At 40.0% G+C, this 22,931-nt stretch overlaps 1 protein-coding gene across 1 annotated transcript in view; it reads left to right on the forward strand.

Moving 5' to 3' along the window:
• Positions 1-5,363: 5,363 nt before the first annotated feature.
• The window catches only part of SNTB2 (syntrophin beta 2), an 83,303-nt gene continuing 65,735 nt past the window's right edge, over positions 5,364-22,931 (forward strand). The window contains exon 1 of the mRNA XM_081031021.1: positions 5,364-8,340. Within this exon, the coding sequence (XP_080887147.1) occupies positions 7,761-8,340 (580 nt within the window). The 5' untranslated portion in view covers positions 5,364-7,760. The remainder of the gene's footprint in view (positions 8,341-22,931) is intronic.

A 22,931-nucleotide genomic window follows, 5' to 3' on the forward strand; every position in this document is an offset into this window, starting at 1 on the left:
CATTTTGCTAAGATGAACCCTACCCTTGAGTCTGGAAAGGGAAAATAACTGGGAGAATTTAAGGTAGATGTGTGGGAGGAGAGGCAATAAGAAAGAAACAGAGCCCGATACTTCATAACTTACGGTACAGCCTATTTTAGATCCATTTGCTAAGAGGGAATAGATACAACAAGGTTTAGAATGGATACCACTTCTTGGATGCCACCTGTTTAGATTTTTTACAGTGACAAGTAATTTAAACAAATAGCTGCCACTGTTGAGGTTGTCTCTGTAAAATAACTTAACTTTGCCCTTACTGGAATACATGTCCTTAGTGTGGCGTGTTCTCCCTTGTCGGCATTAGATTGGACTATTGCAACCTATCAGGAGACTGGAAGATAGATTCCTGCCCTTCCTAAGAGATGTTTTAGGTGTTCTTTTATGTGCTTGAAACCAAAGTTCCAGTCACTGGTCTACACTGAAAAGAACCAGAGGAAGGCTAGGATGCCTTAAATATTGACTCTTGCTTTTCACTGACGATAGAGCTATAAATTAAGGGAATCTTTATTAACTGGACTCTAGTTTAAGACTTGATTTACTTAACCTTAAATATTCTGAAACTTCTGGATCATAGAGGGTATAATTCTGACAGAAAGAGCTCTCTGTCTGAGTGAAGAAGTAAAACTTCAGAAAGTAGAAGGCATTCCTTCACAACATTTCCAGCCAGTGATTTGGATTTCCATAAATGGTATGGGAAGTAAGAGCTTTGGGCCTTGAAATTCTTCCTCAGTAGAGAACTTTGAATACAAAGGAAGCAGAAACTGATTGGGGCCAGTTAGAAGATTTGGGGGAAGGGAATGCAAAACAGTATTAAATGAGAGGACACGTCAGTGCACATGTTTCGAGGTGATTTTACTTTTGGGATTTGTATAACCTAAACACATTATGTTTCTGTTTCAGGCATTTTGCAGATTGTAGCTCATATTTGGGTTCTACAGAAAAATTTTGATCTGAGATCAACCTAGGAAAAGTCTTGTTTTGCTAACCTGATTCAAATGCTTTCAAAATTCACATCTCATATAGTAAGTTAGTTAGTAATCTGATCTCCAAATTGATAATATACCCTTCACCATGGAGATTACAGCAAATTAGACTGAAATATTGGAAGAAAGTTAAAGCCATCTAGTTTGGAGTTTTTTAAGCTTTTTTTTTTTAAGCATCAAAGCTCTTTCCAAATAGAACTTTATTCTGAACTGCAATACATGCTATAGATAAAAGTGGAGCTGTTCTGGTTGTTGTGGGTAGGGATGGGAAGGAAGCAGGGTCTCTTTCTTTGTGAAAGAAACCACGTGTTTCTTGGCCTCATTTGTGTACTCATGGCGATGAGACCAAAAGGAGAAGAGGCCATTTTTCCCGTGGTCACATAACGATTTGTTAGAGGCCAAGGTGGCATTTTTAGTTATTGCCCCACTCGCTTAGTTATAAGAACCCAGTCATAAATACAATTAGCAGTCATGGTATGCAAAAGATTTTCCATTTCACAGACAGCAAGGGAGGTATTTAAGCATTTATTCCTCTGGATGAGCACTTGATTTAGCTAATCTTGAGGTCTATGGACATTCTTGTGTGTAAACCAGAGTGTTGTAATAAACAACCTAGTACCTGGTCAGCTAGTGCGCACATAGGGGTGTTTCTATAGGGTTAATTTCTGGGAGCGGAATTCCTAGCTCTTGTTGTACCCATTTTCTTTCACTTTTAGTGGCCCATTGGAATGGCTATATTTCGATCAACAGTGTTTGAAAGTACTCATTTCCTTACACCTTGCCAATGGAGTGATAGATTTTAGTTGTAGCCCATCTAAGAGTGAAAAATAATACCTCATTTTCTTTTGCACTTGCTTGTTTACTAATGAGATTACTCGCTTTTTTATGTATTTTGGCTGTTTGGCTAATTGTGTAAATTGCATATTCATAACCTCTTTTTCCTAATGTGTTGTCTTTTTTTCTTTCATATTTCAAGGTATTTTCTGATACAGATCACTGTCCAGTAAACTGGTGGCAGAAATGTTCTGTATCCATGCTGTACAATAGCATAGTTACTTGCCACATGTGGCTATTAGCACTTGAAATATGGCTAATATGACAAAGGAACTGAATTTTTAATTTATTTAATTTTAATTTAAATATACACATGTGGTTAGTGGCTTTTGTATTGACAGCACAGATCTAGCTATTAAGGCTTAGCTTTGTGTCAGTCTTTTGTCTTCAGGAAGCTAAAGAACTTAATACTCACTTAACATATATTTATTGAGTGCCTACTATGTGCTATGCACCAAAAACAGGTGAAAGGTGACTTCAGCCCTCAACTTCATAGCCTCGTTGGGGAGAGAAACAAGTAGACCAATGATGCTACATTAGAGATAAATACAGAGAAGGGGTACCCAACCTGTAGGGTTAAGAGAGAAGGTTGAAGGTACGAGGTGGTCTTTGAGCTAATAACTCTTAGAATTGGATGGTAATTTGCACGGTGGAAGGGAGAAGGCATTCCTGGAGCATTCTCAGTGCAGAGGTCTAAAGCAAGAGCGCATAGCCTTTCCAAGGGATTACCAGTAGTTGCACGTGGATGAAACGGCATATATTAGAAGTGGAAGGAAATGAGGCTGAGAAGGCAGGCGGAGCCTACCATAGTACTGAGCGTGCATGTCTCATTCAGGAAAGCTCACCCCTGGAGGGTGACAGCTTCCCTAGTTGATAGTAACTCAGAACCAGGTGAGGTTTCTAGAAAAGGTAATAGTAGAGTGGTTTCCACAGAGGAAAGCTCAGCATTTTAGAAAAGTGTGCCGGAAAGATACGTAGATTTGGATAAAGAGCCCTTACGCCAATATGTGAGAAATAAGACCAGGCAGGAGTAGGCCTTGAAGTCTGTGGTTAAGAATTTTCATTTAGTGGAGAACATAGTTGTGAACACTCAGATTCAAAGGAATGGCACAGTGAAAGTACCCGTTTGTATAAGTAAGGTGCAGAAGAGACTGGAAGCTTGGCAAAAATACAGGCTGTTGTGTAGGTTCTTGACTTGGGTTCTGTATTAGTTTGCATGGGTTGCCATAACAGCGTCAGACTGGGTGGCTTAAACAACAGAAATTTATTTTCTCGCAATTCTTGAGGCTAGAAGTCTGAGATCAAGGTATTAGCAGCATTGGTTTCTTCTGAGGCCTTTCTCCTTCGTTTGTAGATGGCTGGCTTCTTCCCATGTCTTTACATGAGCTTTCTTTTCTGTGTGTCTGTGTCCTAATCTCTTCTTACAAGGATAACAGTCTATTGGGTCAGGACCCACCCTAATGACCTCATTTTAACTTAGTTACCTCTTTAAAGGCCCTTTCTCCAAATACAGTCATATTCTGAGTTACTGGGGATAAGGGCTTCAACCTATGAAGTCTGAGGGGACACAGTTCAGCCATAAAATAGTCCATGGAAGGGCTTTAGGGTCTTTGTGAGTCCTGAAGTTTGAATGCTGAATTTTGCACAAATGTGCACTTGTCTGAGGTGTGTCCACAACATTCAGCTGATTCTGAAAGGGGTCCGTGATCCCAGCAATTGGCTATTCCTTTAACTGACTCAGCAGGAAGTTAAAGCTGTGGGACGAAGGCCTAGAAATATCATAGGCATCAATAAATATGATTTGGTGTTCGATGATATATGAAAAATCAGTTGAAGCTGACTATAAGACTGCATGTCTTATGAGGTACTGGAAATTCTGTTAGAACTGATATTGGGGGTGAGGAAGTTTTTATTTTGGGACCTCATTTGAATTTCATGGCAAATTATGTAATTTCCATGATTGTCAATAAAAAACACTGGTAATTTTCCATAACTAAGTGGATTCCATGAAACTAACCTTCTGCTTAGTGTGTCCTTGCTAATATTTTCCTAAAAAGAAAGTCACAGAGCTACAAAACTGTCACCAGCTGCTTCTCATTAGTAATGTGGTTAGCAGATGTGGGTTTTTATAGTCATAAAGCATGAGATAGTTAATCCATTTTTGTGGGTTTCAAATGGATAGTGATTTATCTTGGCGGGATGAATTTTAAAATGTGCTTGCATCAGCTAAAGGATATATGCACCTTTCCCTCTTTTTGCTTCATGTTTGTGCTGGAGAGAAAAACACATTTTAGGATATTTCTCCTGGAAGGCAGAGGAGTACTGCCTGTTGAAAAGGACAATTGATCTCACTGTCTTCTAACTGGGGAAGAGTTATGCGTGCATAATTTTCAAAGTTGGATGTTGAATTGGTTATCTTACAAATTTCTCTCTTTGCCCTCTTCTTTGGTAGTAATTGAGTGGCTCTTGCTTTTGTTTCTCTGGCATCAGGCCACCTTTGTGGTAGTGACCTTCAGGCTTGCTAAGGGCTGCAATTTTGCCTGGGGCCCTCCTTCCTTATGAAATTACACAACACTCAGACCTTGGACCGAGCCCCAGATCTACTAATTCTTTCCTTTGACGGCCTCTTGGCAATATGTACTCCCTTTCAGCCAAAGTGTAGTTTTATACAAGATCTGTTTGTCACTGAAATTAATTTGGCCATTTGCCCTTTAAGCCTGGAATCAAATGGTATCATGGTACACTCATTCCTAGATAAAGTATAGATTCTCAATTTCTACCAAAGGTTTTACTGTTGCTGCTGAAGGTGAAGATCTGTTGTAATAACAGCAGCAGCTACGTTTTATAGGCAGTGCTGCTAAGCGCTTTGCATACGTCATCCCAGCCACCCACCCTTAGAGGTAGAACATACCTGAATATTTTTCCAAAGAAACTAAGGCCGATGTCCTCAGCCCCTTGACCATTGTCATATCCTAGTAAGTGGCCAAACTGCAATTTGAACCTTGTGCTCTTAATTGCCATGCTAAATTATGCATCTACTATGAGAGAAAAGGAAAAAAACCATTGGGTTTTGAGAGGGCTTAGAATCAGAGCCTGAGTCATAGAATTGTAGGAAATTATGGAACTGAAGCTAGCTAATCTAACCCCCTCATTTTAAAGCAACAAAGATCCCTGCCTTGTTCTGAGAAAAAGTAAGATAAGAGTTTGAACAGAGGAGAACCCATATTGATAGATGGCAGGACTGGTAGGTTATTGGGAATTATTTCAACCATTTCCTTTTTAGAGGTAGATAAAATAACACACCCGTTCAAAAATTTTCTAAGCTTGTCTCACCATCTTTAAAGAAGCCATGTGTACTCTATTTCAGATTTCATTATCCACCATAAGTAGATTTCCACTGACTACTTGAGATTTCCTTGATGGTAATTTTCACCCTGCAAGGAACCAATAACCTTCAAAGGGATTATTTGAAATGACTACTGCGCAGGAGACACTGAATTTCAATCGATCGCATGTTTTATGAGTTCCTTTTCTACAAGGCAACATTTTTGGAATAATGAATAAATAGAAGTCGGTGGGTGGGCCTGCCCTTCTGTATTTTAAAATCTATTTGGACAAACCAGCCAGGCATAAAATTGTTCAAAGCAAAAACCCCAACAGATTGGGTAGATAAGGAAAACTGGGATGAGATCTTACTAGGTGGGAAGGTGGCTGAAAGGGGCAGAAGGTGTTTGGAAGGATGGACTCAGGTGGGAATTTGCAAGGCATCATTGGGAGACACTGGATGAGTCTGGCTGATATAAAAGTAGTGATGAAAGAGATTGTTGAAAATTAATTGAGGTTCTGATGAAGAACCTTGTAAAAACATCTTGATAGTTTGGGAATTTTTTATGGATATATTTAAAAATAAGTAAAAACCTCCAAGTAATCCAAATATCAATCTTCATTACCTTCTCTACTTCCAGGGTTAAATATTTTGTTACATAACTATTGTCTTATGTAAGTGCCTTCATTTATTATTTGGTTAGAAGATCTGCGATTTCCTCCAACTCTTTTGACCTAAAGGTCTTGATACTTTTGGAATTTCCAGCATTTCCCTTTTGCTAATAAAGGTATCCTCTAGTGCCCAACCTCTGGGTGTTACATATGTAAAAGTGTTCAAAATAGTGCTCAGACCCCAAGGAATCAGCTGCCAAGTGGTCTCTAAAAAGCAGACATGTCACATAACTCAGGCTTCTGGGGGCTCACACCTCAGCTGGAGCAAAGCCAGAAATGTCTATGACTATAGGGTCACTTTGGCACATCAGGACCTGCCAGAACAGCGAGCTGGCCTCACTGAAATAGATTTAGGAGAGGGCTGGAGGACTGAGCTTCTGCTGATGTTTGCAGTTTGGAAAATCCTGCTCCACTAATTGCAAAGAGGATTCTGCTGTAATGATATTTTCAGTGAGATACTTTTCACATTTTGAATTTTCATTTGGGCTCTCGGTGCTTTCCAGTCTCTTTTTATTGTTTTAACTCCTGGTATAAGAAGTTTTGCCCATACACGAATATGCATTCACAGAGTGGTGCATGGACATGGCTTACGAGCTTCAACATGTACTTCATGAGCAAGCAAGTATACAGCCCCTTTTACAGGAATTGGTGTACGCTCCCTCTGCTTGCAGCCCTCCCTCTTTTCCCCCCATGAAAACATGGGGATTTCGCTTTTACTGCTGACGGAAAGTTAGAGGGCACCTTGATCTCATATTTTTTGCTGAGATCTTTCTCAGCAATGTGATTTCTGGACGCTCATTTTTGAGATCTGAGTTATGTTAAAAAAAAAAAAAAAAGCACTGGATCAGGAAGCTAGGAGACCTGACTGAGTTTGCTTCCTCATTGTGGACTTTAAGCCAGAGTCTCTGGCTCCCAGGGCCTCAGTTTCCTCAGTTCTTCCAGCCCATTAAGCTGGGGGAAAAACCTGCTGCAGGCTCTTTCTGGAACCACGCATTTGCCCCAACAAAAGGCCATGGCTTCCAGGATAAGAAAAGTCAGATCTGCAAACCCAAACTCTTTGATATTTAATTATATGAGGCTTTTCACACTCATATCCTGCTGACTCCACTGATCACATGGGAATCTTGGCATCTTCCTAGGTAACCACCATTCTGCAAATATATTTGAGGCCTACCTATTGTAGTTACAGGGTTGAAGAAGACACGGTCCCCTCTCTACCTATTACAGGCAAGTAACAGGTGATAACAGTAGATTCTTGTCTCTGGACTTTTGCTTTTGCCGTTTCCTCTGCTCCCCTATTCACCTTCCATTGTCACCTCTGTGAAGCTGACCCCAGACCTAACTGAAGGTTTCTTCTACTTTGCTCTCAGGGCGTTTTCTATATGTCATCTAACCACATAGTATCACACCAGGTTGGTTGGATCTTCGTTTTCCTCCCCCACTAGACCGCTAGCTCTCATTTGTGGTACATTTTACTCAGCTCATTTCTCAGCCTCAAAAGGAACACAGCGGTGGAGCCCTCAGTAAATCCGGAATGAACCAATCAATGCAAGAATGAACGTGCAACCCAGTCTTGCAGGCTTGCAAAGTTCTTCTCGAAGTTGATCTCGCTTTCCGTGCCCAAGGCAGCTCAGGTGAATTGCACGGTACAGGTCAGGAGTTGGGGGGAGGGGCGTCGGAGGTGAACAGGAGAACGTGAGATGAAGCCCGCCGCCCTCCTGTAGCCCACGTCCGGTGAGCTGCAACCGACCAGACTGTGCGAGCAATTCCTTAACCTCCCGGAAGTGGCTCCTTTCCCCGCCCCTCCGGGGATGGGCGTGGACTCATGAATAATGAATCGCCAGGGGGGAGGGGCCGGACCCGCCCCCTCGGGCGGGAAGGGGGAAGCGTTGAGGCTGCCTGACTGGAATGAGGGTAGCTGCGGCGACTGCGGCGGCGGGAGCGGGGCCGGCCATGGCGGTGTGGACGCGGGCCACCAAAGCGGGGCTGGTGGAGCTGCTCCTGAGGGAGCGCTGGGTCCGGGTGGTGGCCGAACTGAGCGGGGAGAGCCTGAGCCTGACGGGCGACGCCGCGGCGGCTGAGGCCGAGCCCGCTTTGGGGCCGGCGGCGGCAGCCTTCAACGGCCTCCCGAACGGCGGCGGCGCCGGCGACTCGCTGCCGGGGAGCCCAAGCCGCGGCCTGGGCCCCCCAAGTCCGCCCGCGCCGCCGCGGGGCCCGACGAGCGAGGCGGGAGCGTCGCCTCCCGTGCGCCGGGTGCGGGTGGTGAAGCAGGAGGCGGGCGGCCTGGGCATCAGCATCAAGGGTGGCCGCGAGAACCGGATGCCGATCCTCATCTCCAAGATCTTCCCGGGGCTGGCGGCGGACCAGAGCCGGGCACTGCGGCTGGGCGACGCCATCCTGTCGGTCAACGGCACGGACCTGCGCCAGGCCACCCACGACCAGGCCGTGCAGGCGCTGAAGCGTGCGGGCAAGGAGGTGCTGCTGGAGGGTGAGCGGGGCTGGCGGGCGGGCGGGCCGGCGGGCCGGCTTTCACTTTGTTTCTGCCACCCTGCCCCCTTTGCGGGGCGAGCCCATTCCCTCCCCCTCCAAGGCCTCGTCTTCCCCTCCGCTGGTGTCCCGGCTCTCCCCAGACCCGGTTTGCTGTGTCTTTGAGCATGGAAAAACTGATACTCCTTGCAGGAAAAGTTGGGCAGCCGCAGAAGTGTGGGTGGCAGTCCCTAAAGAAGACTTGGTGGAGATTTAGTAAAAAGCAGCAGCGCTTGAAGCCCCGCCTCTACACAATAAGCTGACACTAAGAACTAGAGGACTCGCGTTCTGGAGGTCTCCTTTTGCCTCCTAAGAAGTGCCGGGTTGGCGCTTTCTTCGCGCACCTCTGGCTCCCCTGGGAGGGCGGGTCTGTTAAAAATTCATCCACACCGATGCCAGCGGTATGCTTGGGCAAACCACCAAAACGCTGGTTAATTTATGGGAATTTAACCCATCATTGGCTCTCAACAATAATCAAAGAAAATCATAGCACTTCCTAGAAGCCAGAAAGCTGAAACAGCAAGTTTGTGTGGTTAATGAGCCTAGTTTAACAGTGGAGGCTCACGTGTTTGAATATTTACTGCCAACTAGAGTTTTGCCCCTTTTGCAAGAGACTGATGCCAGCTTCCTACCATTCGCAGGAGTGCTGCTACAAGGCTTTAAGCCTTTAGAAACCTGACGTGTTAAATCGCAAGATATGTTCGAATAACCAGGATCATTATTTCCTTAAGCATATATGTGGTCTGTAACCAGGATCTTTTATGGTGAATTTATGGAACTAAGGCTAAATTAAATCTCATCCCCGTGAAGGACTCATGCATTTTGGAGGTGATAAAGTATTGTAAATGTTATCTAAAAAGCCGGTTGCTTACTTGAGAAGTTTTTGAGCCATTTGCTTTCTTTCATTGGTAATTCAGTCATTCAAGAAGCACTTATTGCTGGCCATATAGAAGATAATATAAAAGATGATATGTCTGTATTTGGTCTCTAGTTGAGAAAATGATAGAAAGATGTAAAACTTACAAGTTATTGATTAGGTTGTTCAACGTATATATAAATGCCAAGGGAATGCAAAGTTAGAAAGTAGTGGAAGTCAGGATTAGTCAGGGGGGACTTTAAAGGAGCTTAATCTTGAGCCAGCTCTCCAAGGAAGTGATGGACATAGGCAGAGATGAGTCAGGAGGGTATTCCTGGCAGAGGAAGAACTGAGGAGGGGTGGGGAATAGGGGTAGGAAGTGAGCAGTCCTCATACTGAGAGGTCAGAAGTCTAGCTTGGCAAAGTGATTTTCACCTTTTTCAAAATCACAGTTATAATATTTGGCAAAATATTAATTTGCAAGTAAATGATTTAATGTGATCCAGTTTTGAAATTTCAGTGTCCCACCTTTATAATATCCTATTTATAAACCTTATTTATATCTCACTTATAGATAGGGCTGGACACTGCTCGGATATTAGTATTAATAAAAGGAGTAAAATTACAGATTGTGGCTCTGGTGGTGTATATGTAAAAAAAATGGTTACCTTAAACGTGTACCTTGAAATGGGCTTAGCTAAGCATTTGCTTATAAATTCTTAGAGCCAAAATATTGAATGCAGTACTATTTATGTAGTACTTAGTGGTGATGGGTAGACATTTTAACTCTTTACACCATATTTTTAAAACACCCAGTTTTTGTTTAAATATAATTTGAACCTGGTATTCATACCAATTAAATGAAAATCATCCAGCAAATGTTTCCCTGTATTCATTAGTCTAAAATGGGCCATATATGCTTTTAGAAGAAGGGTTTACAAATGGCCGCAAAATATTTACTGAATACCTTTTTTCCTACCACGCAGGTTCTACTTTATTTTCCCATTTTGGAAAAACAAGCAGTTTTTGTCCTTATATGTGGAGGAAAGTATGAAATTGCGCTTTCAAGCCAACGGATATAAAAATAAAATTACTTAGAATAAGCAAAAATCACCGAAAACAGTGATTTAATTGAACCAGTCAAACTATTTAACATTGAGAGCTGATGTCCCAACCAGGTAGGCCACTTTTAGAAGATGAATTTTATGCTTAGCTCTTAAAGTTTTGGATCCGTGTTCTCCTTTCATTAGATGTCTCAAAATTTGAAAAACTGCCTTAACGTAGCACGGTGATGCTCTTTTGTGGTGTGGGCAGGGAATTTCAAGCATGCCTTTGCCACCCCCAAGCAAAGGAAAGCTGTAGTCTCTGTTTGCCTGTGGTTAGGGAACTGAGCTAAAGGGTTTTTTTTATCTCATGGATTTATAGGGATTATTCATTCATACATCTAACGTTTATCCAACTCTACCATGTACTAGAGACATTCGAAGATACCTACCTCCTGCTCTCAGAGAGTTTGGAGTTGAGATAGGAAATAAGTACAGCAAATGGCTAAAGCAAAGGACTGTGTAATAGAACTCTGGAAAGGACACAGCACAAAGGAAGGAGAGATCTGTAGGTGACCCTATTAGGGATCAGAGGTTGAGGATGCCCAGGAAAAGGTTGAGGGAGAAGTTGAAGCTTGAATGGAGCCTTCCCCTTAGAAGAGAAAGCTGCCACCAGTAAAGACACAAGTGAGGGACATTAAGATGGTATTTCTGCCCCGTAAGGGTAGAGTACAAATGAGGTCTTCGTGGTCAGACAGACCTGGGTTTGTTTCTTGCTAGTGGTTTGTAACTCCTAGGCAAGTTACTCAACCTTGCTAAATAAATCTTAGTTTCCTCCTCTGTAAAACCAGGATGGTAATAATGTCTCCCTCAGAGGTTGTTATTGACTTGACAGTTTATGTGCTGGGCACTTTTTTAGGGACTAGAATACATCAGTAAACAACAACATCAACAACAACAAAAACCAAGTCTGAATGAGGAAGGTAGGATTGGGTCATGGAGGTGTGCTTTGAGTTAAAGAAGGCACTCTCAGCATAGCCAGGATAACAAGTTGTTAAAATCCAAGGCTCCGTTTTACTTGTAAGGAAATACATGATAAGCATAAAAATTATTTTAGGTGAATAGATTGAGTTTGCATTTCTTGGGTGCCAACACTTTTTTCTAATCTTATTTTCCTATTTTTCTCTCATCTCTGGTATAGGTCAACTTGTTTATCCTTAAATTTTGCATTTAGTTTCTGATACCTCTGGTTTTTCCTCTTCCTTCACACATAATACTCAGAATCTTAAAACTTTCTATTAACTGTGTACTTACAGTTTTGGCTAGTGATGGTTAGCATTGATACTAAGATATGCAGAGATACACAGATTGTGAGCATACTTACCTTTCAGACATTGTATGTTGAATTTACTGTATCCTGTGTGCTAGAGATAGGGTCTATATAGAAAGCTCTAGAATTTATATTTTTAGGGCTATAAAATTGGCTAAATGAACATGAATTAGACTACATGTCAAAAAAGTGTTTCAGAGAAGGTTAGGGAAGACTGTGTAAAGTGTCCTGCTTAAGGTTTGATATTTGAGAAAAGATCAATATTTTTGAAGCAATTCTCATTGGATTATTGTTGGAAAATCATCTTTTATTGCCTAAATATGATTCTAAAAGTATTGTTATCAAATCTACTGGGAAAAAAAATGGTTCACTGTATAGAGGAAGTGGATTGGCATGAAATTCAACTTCAGAAATGAAAAGAATTTTTGTTTCTAGAATGGTTTGAGATTTTGAGTGTCATATATAAAATGGTTCATGTGTATGTTAGGGGACATGTGACAAATACCACTGACATTATTAGACTACTAAATTAAAGAAGCAAGATTGGATTTGTACATTTGCCACTTTCTTCATTGTATGTTGAACAAGTTGAGAATCTCCTAGGGAAAATACTTTACATTTTCTTTGAGACTTTGTGTGTATATTCATTATTCTAGCTCTTAAAGAACAACTAACTTGTCAGGACATTTGTGTTTCTGTGTTTGTTTTGTATTGTTTAACTAGACTCTTTATGTTTCCCTTAAATAATTAGACATGTTTATTATGAGTAGCTATATCTTTATAACCAGATTATTTCTTATAGAGCCCCTTAATGCTAAAAGATTCTCAAATTATTATCAAAATAGGAGAAGTTTATTGATTCTAACACAGAATAGTTATGAAAATTCTACGAACATTTTTAGAAACCATAATCAGGTTTTAATTTAAGTCTCAACTCATAGCTCAGTTACTTCACCTGATATTGTTCCTGTTATGTAGTCCTTTCAGGATAAAGGTTACTTTACTTTGTGATCAAATGTGCGTCTTTGTAGTCTTTGTACATGAGAGATGAGGTACAACCAACCTGTGGCTGTGGAACAGTGGTCATTCAAGAATCCAGCTGCATCCATTCAAGGATCCGGCCTTCCTTCACTAGGTTAGCACACTGTCCTAACTGAATAACAAATAATGCAGCTTGCTTGCGTTTTCCACTCAATAGTTTAATAATGCCTTACATTGTTTATCAGGATTTTAAAATTATCTATGCATTTTTATCTCATTTGACCTTTATACAGTCCTTTGAAGTCCTTTGACCTTTATACAGTACCTACTGCAAACAAGATATTGTGGTAGATGCTGGGAATTCAAAATTGGGAGTAATCCCTGCCCTTTAGGCTGGTCTGGAAACATTAGGGCTGTTTACCTTTTTTTATAGACAGGCGATTACACTCAAGTTCATTAAAGTCGAGTTACCAAAGGTCTCAGAATTTCTTTTGATTTTTATTTTGTTTATTTTTAAATTTTTTTTATTAGTTTCAGGTATACAAAACAAGGTAATAGTTAGACATTTATCATTTATATCCCTCACAAAGTGGTAACCCTCTCCCCCCTTCTTTTGATTTGTAGAGGAAAAATTTTCATGTTCTTTTGGGCAAGAAGAAAAATCTTACCTGGAATTAAAAAAATTGTAAAGTCTCATCTTGTAGAGGAGGAATCAATGACCAGAGAGGTTAAGTGGCATGTTTCAAGGCCCTAACTAATTAATAGTGGGACTTGGACTAAAAGCCAGTCCAGTGCTTTCTCCTTATACCATGCTCCCTGCCACCAGCCAGGCAGGGCTTTCAGCATAGCCTGTGTGTGCATCACTGTGTGAAGAGATCGGTATGCAAAGGTGGTCTCTGTCATGAAAGAATTTAGACTGGAATTGGGAAGAGAAAACTACCACATAGAGAGTAATTGCTACAATGTGTAGTCCTCACTCGTCAAGAGTTCTCTGAAAGCACTGGTCCATTGGAGCATGGAAGAGTTGAGTATGACTTCATGGGGAAAGGATAATTTGATCTGATGCTTGGAGGACAGGTTGCTTCTCTATACGGAAGGCAGCCCAAGTTGAGGGGTAACCTGAGCAACATCCAGAATTAGCGCGACATATGATAGGAAGTGAGGAGAATGGGAATGGACTTGGGGGAAGAAAATAAAGCTGGGTAGATAAATTGGAGCCAGATTATGCAAGGCCTTGAAAGCCAGCCAGAGGGATTTGGATCTTCATTCTATCAGTCAACATTTATTAAGTACCTACTGCAAACAAGATACTGTGGTAGATGCTGGGAATTCAAAATTGGGAGTAATCCCTGCCCTTTAGGCTGGTCTGGAAACATTTATAGCAGGTTGTGATAAGCGCTTTAAAAGACGTGAGAACATGGTGCGCTGTAAGCGGAGGGAGACGCGCAAAGAAGACAGCACATCATAGATAAGAAAGTGATAAGTATGTGGTGTGTTGAGAGAAGTAAAGCCTTGTAAGGTACGAAATGTGTCAAGTGTATCCTGGGAGAACAGGCTGGAAAGACGGACAAAGGCTAAATCATCAAGGGCCTTGTACGCAGCTCCAAGCAGTGGTCTCTAAGTGGAGCTTTTATTTAACTTTTCAACCTGAAAAAAGAGCTTGAGCTTTATTAATATTTAACATATAGATGTTACTGGTTGTCTCACTCAGTCTTCTAAGACAGTGCCATTACACATTCAATAAAGAAGCTGATGCCTTAGGGAAGAGTGGAAACTTCACAAAGCAGAGGAACTGAGAGTGCTTTTAACTAATCTTCACACAGTGAACAAGTGACTTAAAGATTTGCACAAAGAAACCATGGAATGAAGATAATTCTAACACCACAAACAGTAGCAAAAAGGTAGAGCTGACACTTCTCCTGGTAGGAGCTCTTTGTCACATTTCAAGGGAATCATACCTGTCAAGAAATGAGCCTAAAATATGAAATTGCCAAGGAGACTGTTTGAAATGTGAGTTAACACATCATTCATAATGAACTTCATCCTAAGAGTATATTGTACTTTGAGTCATATAATAGCTAATGATAGTATGACTTCATCAGGGATGTGTTTGTCTACTTATTTCATCTTTATCTCATTTTTTCTTGATTTCTATATTTTATAAATGTTTATAATATATATATGCATTAGTGACTATTCATAGATTGAGGGTGTAGACTCACATTTTTACTGATGGGTGTGTACTGTTAAAAGTTTAGGCCTGGGGAGCCACTGGGGTGTTTAAAGTGCTTTAAATGAGGAAGTGCTTTAAGTGAGGGAGTGATGTCTTAGAAAGTTCAGAGTGGCAGATGGAGTGTAGGAGCTCCAGACACGAAGTAAGGGAAAGCAGATAGCAGGCTGTTGTGATACCATAAGGATGAGACTAGATGGGACACTGTGGAGCTGAAAAATATGAAGGAGATAGAAGCAACAGGTCTAAATGATCAGTTTGTTTGGGGGCTGAGGGAGAGAGAAAAGTGAAGGATAGCTCCTAGATTTCTGGTTTGGGAAACTGGATAACTATGAAACCAAAATGAGTGGGGCAAGCACACTTTCTTGGGTGAATCAGAAGTTTGATTTTGGACATGCTGAATTTCAGTTCCCTGTGTGACATCCTGGTGCAAAAGGCCAGTAGCCCATTGGAAGTACAGGTCTGGAGTCAAGAGAAATGTCAGAACTGAGATGAAGATTTGAGATGTCGGGGTCGACGTGGTAATTAATGCCATGAGTGGGGATGTCGTCATCAAGAGTGCAAATCAAAAAGAGATGTAGAACCAGGATGGGACCCTACAGAACCCCTCCATTTAAAAGTGACAGTGGAGGAAGAGGAACCTGGAAGGAAATGGGCCAGGAGGTAGGGAGAAAGTCTGGAGAAAATGGAGTGGAGGAAGTTAGGGAGGCAAGAGTTTCTAAAAGGAAGTGATCAGCATCTCCAGATGCTACAGAAGCCGAGGAAGTTGAGAACAAAACAGGAGTCCATTGGATTTGGTAATCGGAGAACAAGATTGTTCGCGTTCTCATAAGAGCAGTTTCAGCAGAGCGACGAGAGCAGAAGGCAGGGAGTAGACTGCACTTTTTAAAAGCTGCTCGGAAAAATAAAAGAAGCAGAGTTATAGTAACTAGCGTTGAATGAAGTGTCCAGGGAAGGTTTTACTTTTGTGGTGGTTTGTTTCTTTGTTCTGTTTTGTTTTCAATGGGAATTAGGACATACTTGTACAGCAAAGAGAAGAGGCCAACAGAGAGCAGGAGAGGTTGAAGAGATAGAAAGGCTGGGGAACTGATGCAATCCATTTTTGAGCCAGGAAGTGACATGATGGGAACAGAATTTTGGGTTGGCAGCTGTTGGATGCACTGGATGCAATGCAAGGAGGAAAGACCAAAGGTAGGAAAACTGCAGCTGTTGTAGTAAAACACAGTTCAAACCAGAGGTGATAATCATTGGAGGGGGTGGTGGCCGTGGCACTGGGAACAGAGAGGAAGATTCAACCCAAGAAATATTTTAAAGCAGGCGATTCTTACCAGGGACAGCAGAATCCACCGGGGACCTTTTCCTACCCAGACAGCCTCTTTCCGATTGCCCATGTGCCCAAAGATTTGATACTTGTAGAGAATCTCTGGCAGTGAGCCCCTGTTACTAGCACAGGCTTTTGATTCCTTAGAGACATTGGGGTGGAAAATTAAGAGCCACTGTTTTAAAGGAAGAAATGACAGGATGTGGGGGCAGACTGGGTATAGTGAGTTTCCCTGAGATTTCTGTCTAGGGACAGTAGAAGATTGGTTGTTACCAGTGGAGAAAAAATGGAATAATTGGGAAGGTGTTAACCTTGTATCATTCAGCTTTGTTATAAAACACTTACGCAATATATCTGTCTGTTGGCTGTGGGGACTGACAAGAAAAATTTTAGTCTATAAACATTACATAGAGTCACACGGCATGAGAACACATCCTTCCTTTAAAGGGTTTTTTCCCCTAGATTAGAGAAATAAGCTTTTGACTTCCTCTGGAGAAATGATGGTGCATTCAGATGAGTTAATATTCTGTGTCTGGAGAAATATAGAACTACAGTTGATTGAGTTACTTTAAGTGCCGTTCTACAGAAAATACACTGATTCCTTCATAAAATTTGTGTTTGATTTCTGTGTGCAAACAAAACTCCTGAAATAATTTTGTATATGAACAAAGTGCCAGTAGATTTGCCTTTTGGGAAGAGTAAAAGAGTTACAAAACTCAAATTTGGTTTCGTTTCTGTGACCTGACTCCCAAAACATTGCCAGAATGCTTTGACATACTCGTATAACTAGTTATGTGAAGTGCAGATTTTTTTTATTCCTTTGGCTTTTCTGCCACATTTTTTCTTTCTACCGCCTTCTGACCCTCTTGTTTTTAAATTTGCAAATTATTTAGCATGCTTTGTGAAAAGTAAACTCAATGGGATAGAGAGATGAGAAAGTTGAGTCGTGTATCTTTCCATTTAATTAATCTGTCACCTATATAAAATGTTACACCTCACACTTAGAAAATGGGAAGCTTTGATTTTTTTACATCTCTTTCAGAGACTCAGAAAAATTTTGTAGATTTGTTTATTTATAGTAAAATGAGTTGATCAACTAACAAAACCTTTTTAAAAAAGATAATGCGTGTGCCTTATTCAAGGCTCTTTTGGTTTCAAAGCACAGAAACCTATCAAACCAGTTCAAATAAAAGGATGAACGTTTTGTAAAGATACAGACAGATCTCAGGACTCTAAGAAAAGCTAAGCGGCCAGACCTTGGAAATGTCAGGAGCCCTGCGGTGCAGGGGACCACAGCTCTCTCACTCCCTCATGCCGCCTCGTCTCAAAGCTTTTCTGTCTCTCTCTGAGAATCCCTTTGCAACAGCTTTGTTTTAGTCCTTTTATGGTTTCATTTTTTTACCTTGAACTCTTTCATCTATGTAGAATTTATTTTGGCATATGGTGTGCAGTAGAGATTTAACTTTATTTTTTCAAATAGATAGCTGATTGTCTCAGCACTACTTGTCAGATAATCTTGCGTGCGTTGGTAGATTGATGAGGCTGCCTGGCATGCCATGTGGGGAAAGATTCCAAAGCCATATCTGGGTTCAGCCGGAAAGCATGCTACTGAATTAGTGATGTATGCAGTGAGTGTACGGGGGGGGGGGGGGGGGGAGGTGCAGTCCACGTGTTACCTGTCTGCCACTGTAGGCGTGACCTGTCCTTTCCTCATTGATTTGAAATGCATCTTTTTTCATATGCTTAACTTTTTATATTCTGCGATCTGATTCTGGATTTTCTATTGTATTCTATTTGAGTGTTTTGTAACATACCACATTATATGTTGTATCTTTAATATTTAATATCTCATCATTCAAGTGGACTATACCAGTCAAAAAATTTTTCAGAAATAACAATAAACAATTGCAGGCTGTCATAGTTACTTATTTCTCCAGGTAAAGTTTGGAATGATTTTATTATTCTTAATAGGAAAAAAATCCTTTGGGATTTTGATTAAAATTGTATTAAATTCATAAATTAATTTGAAGAGAGCTAATGTCTTTGTAATATCTCTCTCCCAGTCATTCTGGACCTCATTCATCTATGTTCCAGTCATGTGCCAACTGCTGTGGATGTTTTGATTGGCCGGGCTTAGCTCAGGTACTCACCTTGGAGCTGGGGAACATGGCAACCTCTTCTGGTTCCACGTGGCCTGAAAGTGGGGCTTTCTCCACAGATAGTCATGGTGGTGTTACCAGAAGAAGGCGGAATGGATGCTAGGCAGACTTAAACAACAGACGTCGGCTACGATGCTCTAAAAGCAGATGTTATTAGAGATTAAATGAGAAGCTATGTTAGTTAAGAGATTTAGGGACGTTAAGGAAAGCAAGAAGCTTAAGTTCGCGTGGATCCAGGTGAGCTGGTTGGAACTTTTCAAAAACCAAAGTGAGTCATTCTCAGCATTTATTTTAGTTACATTTTGAATATCACTTTTGTATGAATTTCAAGCAACTTTGCAAATGTGTTATGATTATCATGATTATCATTTTATAACCAGAACAAAAAAAGTACGTAGAGCTCCGGGACAGGCCTTGAAGTTAGAGACATTGGGATGGAGAAAAATCTTTGTCTGTCAAAATAGACATACACAATTTTTTCAGTAAGAATTATTTTGGTTGCAGAAACCCAAACCAAACTAAGCAGAAGTGCAATATATTGCCTCATATTACTCCTAAGACTGGGGGTGGATCTAGGTTTAGATCCAGAGGGATCCAAAGGCTCAAATTATTTTGGCTGCATCCATCATCTACTGTGGAGAATCTAATTCTGTGTAGTCAGCTAAGATGGTGTTGGCAATTCTGGGAATATACTCGTATTGCCCGAACTTGGTAACCCCTGTCAAAAAAGAAAAGTCTTCTAGCACCCACATATCAGTCTTTGGAAGGACTCTGTTTAGCTCTGCATTGTCTACCCCTTGGACCTGTCATTATTTCTTAGATGATGGAGTGTATGACCATCAATGGTGTGCTGAGATTGGCAGCCTCACCACATTGTAAAATGTGGAATGAGGTGGTTGCTGGGCAAACTATATCCAATACAATAATGCAGACATTGAAGCTATAGAATTTAAAATATTTTTGTAGCTAAGTTATAGATTTAAAAGAAAAAACAAAAAGTAGAAATAAATAATAATGACATTATTGAGAGCTTACTCTGCCAGAGCTCTCTGAATGCATTATCACAATTTATTCTTTTGATAGCCGTGTGGCAGGTAGCATCATGCCCATTTTAAATATGAAGAAATTGGGGCCTGGAGACATTAAATAATTTACCTAAAGTGACAAGACTTGGGTGGTAAAGGCAAGGTAATTACTCAGATTTGTCAGACTCTACAGCTTTTGGTGTTTAACATTATACTAGACTGCTTCTCTGATGGATCAGTTTAGGGTAAGAAACTAGCAAGTCTAAAAACCAATAGGATTTATTGTTATGACTGGTTTAATGTACAGGAAATTGTGCTCTAGATTCTGTGTTGTTTCGTCTGTCTGGAGGTTCTCGTTAATGTCTCCCAGTCTTTTTGTGAATTTTTTTTTTTTTTTTTTTAATGCTGGGAGCAGATAGATAACTGTATGTGACTAATCATATACAGTGACTAATCATATCGAATACCCACACTTTGCTAGGCACTCTGGGAGAAATGGAAAGAAAATATGAGCTGCACAAAAATAAGGTCCCACTTTTAAAAAGTAGCCAAAATGAGTTTATAAATATTAATAAACTGTACATAAATTAATCCAAATTATTTCGTACATTACAAGTGATAGACAAATGCTGAGAGGACTTGCAATGAAGGAATACCAAATGTTAGGAATGTGTTTTGGGGTCAAGTGAGAGAAGGGCAGGATCTGGAATGGAGGTGGGAGGTGGGGAAGATGGAGGTATTCTATGTCCAAAGTGCAGAGTTAGGAACAAGCAGGTGCTGTGCAAGCTCCAGCAAACACATTTTTCAAGACTCTGGAGCACTGACATTTTAGTAATTTTAATGTTTTGCAATTATGCTAAAAATGATACAAGTGACTTCTTAGATGTTGTTTTAACAGTTTTATTTATTGTCTGCTTTGTAATGCAAAATCAAATTTTCTTTTCTAATCTAGCCAAACATTTTTTGTTAGCACTTCCATTTTTAATATATTGCTGTTACTTTTGAAAAAAAATCAATTTTAGCAAAATAGCGTTCTCCAAACTATATCTACTTTTAGAAATAAATGTATGCCCAAATGAAGCACAATCTGTTTCATTAAACACTAAGTGTCTTGGATATGAGCCTTTGCTATAATTGTTGGCCAGTAAAGGTATTTGAATTGTTAGCTGTTTCATTGCAATTAGGGTTATCTAATACATTTTAGAAAATCACTATAATCAATACAGTATTTTAGAGTACTAAGGATAAATATTTGTAGTAATCTCTTCAAAGGTTATTAATTACATTCTAGAATAAAACTCCATTTATTTTTGCAATGAACATAAAGTAAAAGTAATTGAAAAAATTAAGCTGGCTCTGGGCAAATATAAATTCTACAGAAAAACAAAAAGGCTAAAGTGAATTTCTGAAAATTACTGTTCACCACAGATGTTTTAATATTGGTCTGCTTGGTCCACTTACAGTGTAATAAAGTTGACTTTTGTTCTTGTTAATTTCATTTTAGGATACAGAATAATGACAGTACTCACAAGATTAGTATTAAGTATTTATACTGGAAAATAAAGAAATGAAATAATTTTAAATATTGCCAAGCTAGTTTTTAGTAGCCAGGTCTGACAGGTAGTGTCATATAGCCATATTTATATGTATATTTTTACATATATTTTGACGAGAAAAATTGTTTGCCCTGCATGTGTTTTCTCTGCTTCTCTCTAAGGAGATTGTGGTTAGAAGCAAGGAAAACCTAGTACGCTCTTACTCCTCTACCATCTACCAGTTTACTCCCACTAGTCTCCTTTTATTTCTCATATTTCCTCCCACTTCCTCTGTGCTTGGGTCTCAAAAGCGTCTTTGGGATCCTTAAGGCATCTCCCACCCTCGGGATGTTACAGAAACTATCTGAGTCTTCTGGTACCCAAAGTGCTTTAGTTTCGAACTAAAGCATGAGAGTACGAGATACTTGGGGGAAAAAATACAGGAAAGCATTTCTGACAGCCATTAGCTCTCTATGTGATCTTGGGAAAAATAATTTCAGCATTACAAGCCTTACATGTCTTGTCTATTAAAAATAAGATGCCTTCCAGTTCTCATATTTTATAGTTCTAAATATGAGATAATCAGAGAGTGAAGAATTGTAGTTAATATAAACTGACTATATACAGATACATGGATTGTCAGAGAATTATAATCAAATTATTTTTAATACTACAAATATTTTAAATATAATTGAATCTGTCTTTGATCTCCGATGGGACCTCTGGATTTGTAATACCTTATTGTGAACTTCACTGTTATGGCTGAGATGCACAGAAGTGAGAAGCACAAATAAAGAGATTTTATGTTAACAGATTTGCAGGTAAATCAGCTTTTGTTTTTGGGCCTTTCATTATAACTAGTAACTAATCTTTAGACCAACACAGGCAGCATTTTTAAAATATCTTTTTCTCCAAACAGAAAAGAATCACTTAAGGAAGAAAGAAATATTGAGCCATCTAGATTGCAATTAATTTGGTCACTGATGATTGTGTAACTTGAGGTTTCTTTATTGTTCTGTAGTGAATGAGTAAAGCTCCCTTAATGACTGTGGCAAAAAAGGTCAAAGTCTAGGACGCAGATGCCAAATAATCCTCATTTCCCTTTTTAGTGTAAAAAATCAGGAGAAATGGGGAAACTGTTTGTATAAATATTCTATTTGTTGGCCATTGTTAAGCAAATTTACCCAATGATTTAGGAATTTAGATGCTAGGAATGTTTTGACAAGGTGGGGAATAAAGTTCTTTTGCAAAGAAATTTATGTGTGTGTTTGTGTGTGTGTGTGTGTGTGTGTGTGTGTGTGTGTGTATCTCTCATCTTGCATTAGCACCCTGGCAGGAAGTTATTTTTACGTCAGGCATTCTTCTCTAGACTGTTGGCACCTAACAAAGTGCTAGTCACAGCGATGGTGTTACGTATGTTTGTTAAAGAAGGATAGAATTACAGAGCATCGAATCTCAAGTATAAAAAGGGCATTTAAAATATAGGTGACCTAAAAATGCTCTTGCGGTGCAATTTATTTTTCAGGTCCACAGACTTGAAATATAAGAAAAGCACCAAATTTGTGATGCATCAAGTTCAGGATATGATTACTGCTGGGGCTGGAAGGAAGTGAATGAATCTGGGAGAAGTTCAGAAGGGGCTTTCTGTTTAGGAAACAAAACTGAACAAATCCGACAGTGTTAAGACTGATAAAGTTGGGTACGTGAATGTTCTTTGTATTGTACGTACTCTACCTTTTTGGTGTATTAGAAATATTTCAGGGTTTTAAAAATTCAGATAATAAAAAAGCTGTCCAATTTTTCTTTATACTGGATCACTTAACAATCACTTTGTTTGATTTGGACTCCTTAACCTTCTGTAAACACTAAGGTATAATTAACATACAGTATGTTCTTAGGTATTTAGTTCGGTGAGTTTTGACAATCGTATACATCTGTGTAACCACTACATACGCTCTAGAATATATCCATCACCCTCAAAAGTTTCCCTCATTTCCCTTTCTAGTTAATTCTTCTTCTCATGCCCACTTTTGTGATTTCTTTCACCATAAATTGATTTTGTCTACTTGTGGA

This window comes from Rhinolophus hipposideros (assembly GCF_964194185.1).
Source record: "Rhinolophus hipposideros genome assembly, chromosome: 21".
NCBI lineage: Eukaryota > Metazoa > Chordata > Mammalia > Chiroptera > Rhinolophidae > Rhinolophus > Rhinolophus hipposideros.